General features: G+C 44.4%; 1 protein-coding gene across 1 annotated transcript in view; it reads right to left on the minus strand.

Annotated features, from left to right (window-relative positions):
• The window catches only part of cacng3b (calcium channel, voltage-dependent, gamma subunit 3b), a 20,281-nt gene extending 9,280 nt beyond the window's left edge, over positions 1–11,001 (minus strand). The window contains exon 1 of the mRNA XM_076081484.1: positions 10,785–11,001. Within this exon, the coding sequence (XP_075937599.1) occupies positions 10,785–11,001 (217 nt within the window). The remainder of the gene's footprint in view (positions 1–10,784) is intronic.
• Positions 11,002–11,235: the final 234 nt, after the last annotated feature.

Raw genomic sequence — 11,235 nt, forward strand, 5'->3', positions numbered from 1 at the left:
TGCGTGGATGTACCTGCGTCATGTATTTCTCAGCACACAATGACGTTTTGTAGAGCTGTATCAGTGAGTGAGTCAGTAGCTGTCGCACAGACTTGTGTCAAGTGTCATAACCAGCCTATGATCTCATCGAACAGCGCGCACACACACACACACACACACACACACACACACACACACACACACACACACACACACACTGTATTGTATATGAGCAACAGCATACCAAAAAAGAAGAAGCGGACTGTAGATTAGATTACATCCCTCCATCTAACTTTACTTTCCTGTGTAGTTTTGTCGTCTTCCTTTAACATCTGCTTACTCAACATCATCATTTTCCCTCGTAACAAATGTTAATTCAGATTGGTTGTGCTGTAAACCTCAAATTCGATAATATTATCACTCATGTTGGTTCATCTGAATTTCACTGAGCGTGTTGGCTCAGGAGAAAACCTCCAGGGGAGACAGAGATAGAGAAAGACCACCTATAACCTGTCAGCTAAAGTTAATGAAGTATTTTAGTGGAAGCGTAGGTCTTTCATTCAATGTCGGCATTACACAGAAGCTCCTACTTGAAAACATTACATTTATCAAACGGGGTGATGAATCACCCCCACTCAATGTACAAATGCCAATATCTAATCTGCATCACAACACATTTGTGAGAGAAGTGTTTGTGCCTGTAAACATCACAGGCACATGTGCAAATAGAATGCAGTAATTAGTAACCAGGATATAGTATTTATCATGTAAACTGTTCTCTGTGCTCATGTAAACATGTTGATCCAATATGATCAAAACCTGAATAAGCCTCATAACCGCAACACTCATGTCCACGTAAACACACGTCATGATGGCTGACCGATAAGAGCTTTCTAATTAACAGCCCTGATTAAGATGCAACACACGTCGTAGATATTGACAAGTTGTTCACCGCAGCAGAGGTTACTGCATTAAAGGCCTTTCCTCTTCACCGAGCACTGAAGGACAAAGACCAGTTACAGCTGCAGTTCCTTCATTATCAAATGAAGGCAGCAACACTTTAGTCAAACTACATCAGGGGCTATTTGGATGTCGTCATTCCCAATATTATTTTATTAAGTTAAAATAATGTTTATTAAGTTGGTCAGTGCGCTTTAAAGGTTCGGATTTGGACCCACTGGATCTCTTTTGTTTGTATGAATAATAAAATAAGTCAACAGTTCCATTCACAGACCTTAAAACTACTGCTTGTATTCTGTCATAGTTGAGGCTTTAAGGTAAACTGATACCCATGTCTCTCAGACTGATGCCTTTTCAGCTCGCTCCCTCTAAATGTAAACCTGGAATATGGACAACTGGAATCTCTAATAAGCTCATTTCCCTCCTCCAGTTTATTACAACTCAAACAAGACAAACTGGGATCTGCTCCGACTATCCAGAGCTGGCAGAATAAAACCCGCCGAGAAGAAGTTAGACTTTGATTTTACAACAGCATGGAGGAAACAGCGTGGAGATTATGTTTCTTACAAACCCATAAGAGGTCTGGGCACAGTAGGACACATTTCTGTAGACCAGCTTAATTCCTATCGACACTTCTTTTCTGTTAGATTTAAATGCTTTAAAATGCTTGTGATAATGAGCACCCACACACCCTTGCTCCTTCTTCGAACCGCCATTGTGTGTGCGTGCCTGTGTGTGTGTATGTGTGTTGAATGTGACAAAGATGAAACCGCAAAGTTGCTGTTTTTTTAATTATCAGTCTAATTAACAGCAAACTAATGAACACACACACACACACACACACACACACACACACACACACACTGGGAGCATCTATCAGGAGACATTTGCCTCACAAAGGTCAACGTGGCCTGAGGGCAGCTGCGACCACAGCCGCAGCAAGGCATTATGGGACACGAAGCCAAACGGGTATGGAAGTCCAGTCTGTGCATGATTGTCTGCCTGTGTGTGTGTGTGTGTGTGTGTGTGTGTGTGTGTCTCAGTGAGTCATGTGGTTTAATTTCTCCTACTGGGCCCAGTGCACTGCTGCTGTCACTTCCGTAGACACACATGCACATCTGAACGTGCACATGCACACTCTTGTGTGCTATTATTTCTTAGTAAGTCGTAAAACCTTGACGTCGAAGTTCAAAGTATATTTAGAAAGAAAAAAATAACACAGTAGAGAGAGAGAGAGAGAGAGAGAGGAACATTTCATTGTTCTATATAGAATATTATTTACTTTATGAATATATGTTTGAAGCGTCAAAAAACATTTACGCAAGACAGTCCGTTTCCAGCTCTGGAGGTAGACACACAGAAACACACACACACACCCACACACACACACACTCATCTTAATGTTATGTATGAAAACAGTAGTAGAGCAGGTCCAAGAGCTAACAGACGAGAGGTAGAGCAGAAACACTTTCCATGTCACTGCCTCCTGACTAACTGCTGGCTGTTCTTAAGAGAGCCGAGCTACAGACACACTTTTATTATTTAGCTCTACCCAACATCTCACTTTCTCTTTTTGCACCTTCCTTTTCACTCTCCTCAGTCTCTCCTTTGCTCCCTGCTGTCTTTCTTCCTTCTATTTGTTTTATCATCTTATTTGATCAGAATTTATATTTGTGATACTTCAGCTAACAAAGCAAGAATACAGTTTATAACTTGTTAACACCTGCTAATTTGGGCTAGCTAGCTGTTACCAAGTGGGATGTAACCTCCTCTTGACCCCGTTTTCAGGCTTTAGAAAGTCCAGCTCACAGTGGGAGACTTTAGCCAATCACAGGTCATTTCAGAGAGAGGGCTTTCCTATTGGCTGGTCTACAAATGCAGATGCTCGTGCACGTCCCGACAGTGAAAGCCCGATTCAACGGCGAAACATCCTGCAGGAAAAGTTACTATTCCAGCATCGGCAACAACTGCCTACACTGCAACTGATCCAGGAGAAGGCTCAAATTTACAAAGTACCTTTCCTCATTAGTTAAGGCGAGCTAACTCACTGCATGTCACATTTCACATTTGACAAATTGATGGATTTTGTTTTGGCAAATGAAGGATTTCCGTCTTCAAGGAACGTGCTGTTCATGAACGAACAAACGGCCTAGTTTTCAGAGGGTTAATCGATTGATTACTTGATTTTGTTCATTTCTATAGGAATGACTTACACTTACACTGCTTCTGATATGGTGAAAGGCTTGTTTCTATATATGACATACTTAACAAAGTTTACTTCCATTATATTCCCTTTCTTTCCCATGCAAAGTTTCAACCTTCATTATTCCTGGAATTTTGCATTTAAAACTATTCAATAAATTCCAGGGCAGCTACATAATATATTCATAATCACATTTGTTGTACTTTCAAAATGCCACAACAGAAAATCAGTCCAGCTTAAACTCTTTGTACAATCAGTGTTGCATTGATAAACACGGAAACGTAATCAAACTATATTGACATGTCAAAGTAGACAATTCTAATGAGATAAAACCGATATTTGCCTTGTGTACCGGTCTAGTTCTACTCATAACGCAGTATGCATACAAAACAGTGGAAACGTTTCACTAGACACAAATAGTGCCTGAAATCAAGGTTAAAAAAGAGACAAACACAAACAACACGGTGTGTCCAGATGCCCCCACGATTGTGACGAGCCGGCCGTGAGGTGCCAGCAGTTTGTCCTTGATCTAACTCTAGCCCCCCCCCCCCCCCCCCCCCCACACACACACACACACTATCTACAGCAGAGGTACAGTTCAAACACTGAAACACCATCACCGTAAAGTACAAGACCCATGCAAAAAACAACTGAAGCAATCAGAAACGGTAATCAACCGATAGATCTCGTGTGTTAGCAAAGATTCAGGTTCGTAAAATGTGTTTTTCATTTTGACAGTTAGGGGTTAGAAATCAGGTGCTGCTCTTGAAGCTAAAATGTCAGTCAAATGTGAAATATTTGACTGACGTGAGAGGAGGCTTATCTTTCTCGCAGCTTTACTTTTAATATAGTTGCAGAACCTTGAGCCTTTTGTGTGGAAAATAGGTCCAATAGTTGTCGAGACATTCCTCTCAAACCCACCAAAGAGAACGTCACGGGGGCACTTGAGAAAATGTCAAAAGATCCCCAAAGTTATCGGGGACATCCTCTGGGAACCATGAATGTCTCTACAAAATGTAATTGCAATCCATCTAACAGTTGTTGAGACAGACATCACCTCGCCCAGAGACTTGTTGGCTACGTTGTATTTAAGGTCAGGAATTGATCTCCGTCATGGTTAAAAGAAACCAGAAAGAATCCAACCTTTAATGTCGGTAAGAAATAGATGCAAACAGCGAACCGTGTTCAGGTTTTCCGGTGTTACAGTTGGTCTGTGTCACTAAAGCTTAAACAGAAGGTTGTTTCAGGCATTTGGAACTAATTTCCAATGCTGTTGTTATTGCGGTCTCGTTCCCGGGGGGGAGCTGCACGTAATCAGATGATGTGGAGTCCAAATAAACTGCATGCGTGTGGCCTGTCTCAACCCAGCCACATGCACACACAAACACATGCAGGATATAAAGCATTTTGTCAACTAGAAAACAGAGGATAGGGAGAGGAGGGAGTGAGCATGGGGGAGGAAAGGAAGTTGAAAAGCAGAGCAAATTGGACTGCTTGTTTCCTCAGAGCGCCTCTGATAGCTCAGTGTGGGTGACTGTGCCTCTTCCCCCCCCCCCCCCCCCCCCTCTCTCTCTCTCTCGCTCTCTCTCTGTCTCTACCTCTCTCACTCTTTCTGATTACCTCTTTCTAGGCGAAGGAGAGAGAGGGAAAAGGGGAGCGAGAGAGAGAGAGAGGGAGGGAGGAAGAGGCTAGTTTCCAGGGTGATGGCTGATGAAAGAGAACGGGACAGGTTCTGCTTGGTTGCACACCTCTCCTCTTTCTCTCTCGTCTTCCCCCCTTTTCTCACTCTGTTCTTCCTCAAACGCCCATGTTCAATTTTTCTCTCTCCGTCTCCAGAACATTTCTCTGCTCCTGTTTCCAATCGTCTCATGATCCCTCCTTTACTCTTCCTCATGTTCTCTCCTCTCATTACCAAAACATCCCTTCATTCATTCCTCTCCAATCTCTCTTTCATCTTCCTGGTTGTTTCCAGCATCCAGCCACACTGTGCTGCCAACCTCACGCCCACATCTCATTCCAGAACCACGGACATTAACATGCTGCATGCATGCGTGCTCTCTGGGAAAGTTGTCCGCAGGATTTTAAACCTGGCTGCAGCAATTTGCTCCCAATCAGCCACTTAAGCATTAAAGAAACCAGGCACTGGCTTGCAGGCCCAGGTCCAGTTCAACAAAGACGGGTTTGATGTGGTTGAGGTCGGAGCTCTGTGCAGGCCATGTTCTTACACACCAAATGCAGAAAACCAATTCTTGATGGACTTTGCTTTGTCCAGAGGGGCATTGTGGTATATAAAGAAGCAAAGACTCTCCAAAACAGTTTCCACAAAGCTGGAAGAACACTTCTATCCACGTCCACGTTTCCCTCACTTGCGTCTTTTTTTCTCTCTCCATCTATCCCTGGTGGGAGGGATGCAAGGAAAAGATGCAAGTGATGGGAACTGAAGATACTCGGGATGCACCCAATGTTTGCTGTGGTAGTAGGATTTCCCTCAACAGCCCCAGACTAAAGGCACACAAAGGTATGAGGAAACGGGTGTCCACATACATATTGTGGATCTGTCTTCCTTATATTTCCTTTCCTCCTCCTTTTGCTCTCCACCTCTGTCCTTCATTCCTTCCTCCATCTTCTCTCCTTCCTCCCGCAGCCACCCGGGTGATCATTTTTGTCCCCACCTCTGTTTAAAACCCTCCTCTCTCTATTACCTGGTGATCATTTAGATCCCCGGCGTGGTCAAACACTCCCTGGAGATTCACCTGAAACAGAGGCCATGAACAGCTCATCCATCACCCCCCCCCCCCCTCCTCCCCTGCTTCATTCATGCTCTACCTCCTCCTCCTCCCTCCTCTCCTCATTTCCTGGCTTTCTCATGCTCGTTTATCACAGTGGGAACTTAACACCTCTGTACACCTGCACAGACACACACTAACACATTCACTGCATGCAAGAAATCCCAACCTGACCACACATAGAACTGTTGGCGGGTAGAGATACAATCAGGAATAAAGGGCACGTTAAAGCACAGTTACAGTTACGTAACAGTAACAAGACCCCATAGACAATATGGCATATCCACAGGCGTTCATGAGAAAGATGCAGGTATGTGGCTTTATTTACATATAGATATGGTTTTGCTGTAATATTTTTCTGGAAAAAGAACGTGATTTGGTTTAATTATCTATTCGATGAGACTTTTATACATATTTTTTGTGTGTTTGCATGTGTGCATGTTATGCTTTCTTCCTTCTCTTTTCATTTCAGACATTTGTTGTGCTTTCTTTCGTAACAATTTGCAGCACAGTTGTGCTGAGGCTTTGCAATAAATTAATGAAAGACAGTCCGGGATGTCAGGTCTGTAACAACGGTTCCAACAGACTCACAGGACAGAAAACAGGGTTTGGTGCACAGGAGTTCAGTCCAGAACCAGACACAGGTATCCAGAATCGCTACAGGCAGAAGGCGGAGTCTAAACAGATGCAAGGTTTAAATCACACCAGGAAGTGACGGGGAACAGAAGGCCGGAACGTGAAGTGTGGATATCTGAGACGAATGGGAGCGCGCCGAGTAAATGCACAATGTAAGGGGAGGGGGGACGACGAGGGAGAGGTGAAAACAATCACACAGGCGGGAAACACACAAGGGCAGGAATTGAAGTACCTGAGACGAGAAACAAAGGTGAGCATACCAAAATAAAACTGGGAAAGCATAACCTCAGAGGAGAGCGGGTCATGACGAGGTCTGGCAGACTTTTAAACTAACTACATCCCCCGGTCACGGGAACCAATGCTGCTGTATGAGCTCTACTTATCTTTCCTTTGCCCAAGAAAGGATGGGTCGTAGCTTTTTTCACTGGGCAGCAAGGCGTAAATGGGGTCGCGAGTCATCATAGTACACAAGATTCCTGATAACACAGAAAATACACATATTTCACATTTAGCTCATGAATGATGTTTGGTGCAAAAGCCGTTTTTTTCATTTCTCTGGTAAAATAGGATGATTCTCAAAGGCTTTCTTCCTCTTGTTCCATATTGTGCTGCATGCTTTATGCCGCACAGCTCATATGCATGAGCGCTCTATACATTTACTGTAAGAACACTGCATACACGATGTTCTTCTATTCCCCTCCATCTCTCCGTCGCTCACTCTGTGATGTCAGGCGGACGGCGAGCCCCCCGTACACGAGTCAGAGACATCCATTTCCTGTCACTTTATGAGGTGTTTATAAATTATGAAACAGGGACCCGGAATGAGCATAAGTATAAGATGGGCAGAGGGAGAAAAGAGGACTCATTCACTTTAGTCCTATGTGCGCGCGTGAGCGAGTGTGTGCACGTCTGTGTCTGTGGCATGTGAGCCTGTGCATGTGTGCATGCACTGACATTGTGCTGACATTGTGTTAACTTGGCGTACTGCTCCCACAGCTGTGCTTGTTTGGTGGCTTGGGAATATCCTAGAATTTGTCTATTTATTCATTCAATTACAAGTGTGTGTGTGTGTGTGTGTTTGTGTTTGTCTGTGTGTGTAAATGAGACTGTGTGTTCAATAAAGCCTTATACCTGCACCATCTGGCCCTGTAATAGCCTTCTCTGCCCCCCAGAATGAGATGGTTATGACTGGCTGCATCTCACACACACACACACATACACACACACACACACACACACACACACACACGCTCCTACCAGAGGCAATGCATATTTTTATTGGTAATTGAAAACAAAGTGTTCCAGCCCCTATGCAGACAATTTCCAAAAGGTTCAAAGTTAAATAATTGACAGTGTAATATGTGTCAAGTCATGATGAAGCATCAGAATTACATTTGACGCCATACAGGCGATAGGCAACTCACCCCTTCCCCCCATCTTGAAGTGATAATCACATATTTGTTTATTGTCTTAAAAAGATCTAGATGTGAGGATTCATATCCTTTTCATGTCAGCATGTTCAGTAGCAAGTAAAGCTGTCCTTAGAAGAGGAAGTTTTTTTGGGCTTTCTGTCTTTATCTGAAAGTGCAGCTGAAGGGAGACAGGAAAGGGGGGGGGGGGGGGGAGAGAGAGGACAACTTGCAGCAAAGGGCCACGGATCGCCTTCGAACTTGGGGCACTGCAGTAAGGACTCAGCCTTGGTATATGGAGCGCCCGCTCTACCAGGCGAGCTACCAGGGCACCTCAACTAAAGAAATTCTTACTCAAAACTCATGAGATTTTGTCAACTAATCCATTTGTTTATTTTATTGACCGATGTGTAAAGAATTTCTCCTCAAAGAATCACACAAAAGCACCACTTTAGATCTTGTGTTTCCCAGAGATGTGTTCATAGGTTTCTTGGAAATAAGTCATTCAGCATGTCAAAAGCAAATCGGCAAAAGAAATCTTAGTCAACTAAGACACAAAAGGAAATATAGTTGAGTAATCGACAAAGAGGGGGCAGCTAAATTGGTCCAAGACATCGCTTGGCACAAAGAGTAGAAGCAGGAGAAAACAGCCATGCAGCCAAAAAGGGAAAAAACACCCTTAAACAGCCCCAACGGTAGCCAGCTGGCCACCAAAACACCAAAGACTCACCTGCATGTGATCACTGGGTCCAGCTGTCAGTAAATAGCTGTCTGCATATTAAACCACTAGTCCCATCCCAACTACAAAATGTTCATTATCCTGGAGACAAGTCCAATCATGAATTTGGGGTTTTTGGTTTTCTGGGATGGTAGCCCCGTCGTAGCGGACACAGTGCCATTAAAAACACGATACTGCTACCAAGCAACCTATAACTGCTGCAGTACAAAGACCAGTGTTGCCACATCAGATTGACCGTTTTCAGCCCAATCACAGCTTAAAACCTGACCAATTCAATAATTTCCTAAATCAAATAACCATAGATAAAATGTTAGATGAATAGGCCATCAACGCTCACAAATAGGTCCAAATGCTTTTTTTTCTCTCCGCCCAACTTGAAGGCGGAACCCAGCCCCATCAGGCAGCACTGATACAGACGGCCGTGTGTCAATAAATAGCTGCTAAAAACAGCTTTGTTTAGAGACATTTTGCCGGTTTATATGGATGTGGCTGGAACTCCTGGTTGGAGACAAGTGATTTGACCTCTGACAGAAAAAGCCACCTTTTATAAATCCTATTGTGGCTTCTCGGCTTCATTTGAGATTCCACAGGGAAGACAACAAGCTGGAGAGAGATAGAGGACGACGTGCAGCCAAGGTCAAGGCCCAGGCTCCAATCTACACACACACACACCAATGTTGCAACCTCAAACTTCTTGCCCGGGTGATGCACCACCAAGATGCCCCACAGACACATCCACCTGTCCCCGTGCCCTCATAAACATGCTGCGATAAACGATGCTTTAACTGCTCAGCAATTAAAGTAAACTCAAATGAGAAAGGGCCACTTTACCTCTTTAAATTGATCTCATCCATCTTATCTTATTTATCTGTCTGCCTCAATTATCCCTGCCCCGCTTACCCCCTTGACTTAGGTTGAGGTTTCGATTTTTCAAGATCAACGTACAGCCACGACACTTGAGGATTGCAAATCAGATGGCCTCAAGAACCAGAGAGCTGGTCCAGGACTGTAGTCCGGGTATATGAAGCTACAGTCTAGTGTAGTGGGACATGTCGCAAAGTGTGATTTAACAGGGCAGTTTCGGGGGGGTTACTTAAATAATTAAAAGATGCAAAATAACCACATTCTTTCTGACTGGTGGAGTCGACAATTGGACTTTTAAGGAAGTCAAAAGATGTCACTGATGCAGCAGGAACGAGCGACGACCAGCACACCTGTGATGAAAGTTGTCAAAAAGTCGTCAATAGAGTTTATGGGAAAAATCCAACTTCTCTCCAAAAAACAATCGAATGAAAGATTTTTCCACAACACTGTTACTCTCAATATTCTCACCGGTCACTGTGCATGTCGGTCAGCGTGTCCTGGATTCTTAGGGTGAGAAGTAGGACTTAAATCAGGAAGTAATTTGGGAGCGTTTGCTTGAATCGACAGGTCTCTCTGGTTGCCAAATGCACACCAGATCCCAGCACCAGCCTATAGGCCACGCCGCGCTGCCTGTATCTGTGTTTTCTGGCTCCCGAACGACAAGACAAACAAGATGGCTTCAAAAGAGCAAATTGTGTGTATGTGTGTGCAAAGAGTCCCGGCAACAGTGTGCAGATCCAGGTGACTTGTTAGCCTTCAGCTCTAAATGCAGTGTGAAGACAACAAGAGCAGATCAATAAATATTCTGTCGTTGTATTTTTATGATGCAGAGGAAAGGAAGGGTGTAGGGAATGGACAGATTCTCAAGAACTGAGTTTCAAGGGATTATGGGACGCTGTCACACACACACACGCATGCACACACACACACACACACACACACACACACACACACACACACACACACACACAGGGTATACCAACGCTCCTCTGGTGTTGGACAGGAGAGACATGTGTGTGTCATGTGTGTGGAGAGGCAGGGAAAGATACATACTAACACACACATGGATACACACTATAAAGACAGAGCAAACACACACACAGACACACACAGAGGGGACATGTTCGTCCACACACACACACAGTATTTGTCAGAGAGACCGCTATAAGAGAGAGACAGACAGCCAGTCAGTCAGACTGATCACGTACCTTCCAGACAGCAGGTTCGCCAGAGGCCGGAGTGCGTCATCACCTCCTCGTTCTTGCGGCTCGTGTCGTTGTCGCCGCTGTTCTTCGCGCGGCAGACCCCGCGCGAGTACAGCCAGTAATCGGTACCGACGGCGATGGTCATGAGGCTGAAGGCGGCGAACGCGCCCACCGTCGTCACGAGCATCTGGACGCCGCGGTCACACATCAGCATCTTCATATAGGCGGCTCCTGTTTTGTCTTAATATCTGTTATCCGCCTCTCTTTTAGATTCACCCCCTTTTTATTTTATTGTTATATCCCGCGAGATTTTGGAGACTCGGAGTGAAAGGGTTTAACAGACAGGCACTCCAAAAAAAATTAATAAAATATTTGAGATATCGATGATTTTATTAGTGTGGAGCTGCCTCGTCCATTGGGTTGACAAGAGGCTCGTGGCAAAGGGCGGGAAGGT

Source organism: Anarhichas minor, unplaced genomic scaffold (genome assembly GCF_050575085.1).
Source record: "Anarhichas minor isolate MPS153535 unplaced genomic scaffold, ASM5057508v1 ptg000007l, whole genome shotgun sequence".
Taxonomy (NCBI): domain Eukaryota; kingdom Metazoa; phylum Chordata; class Actinopteri; order Perciformes; family Anarhichadidae; genus Anarhichas; species Anarhichas minor.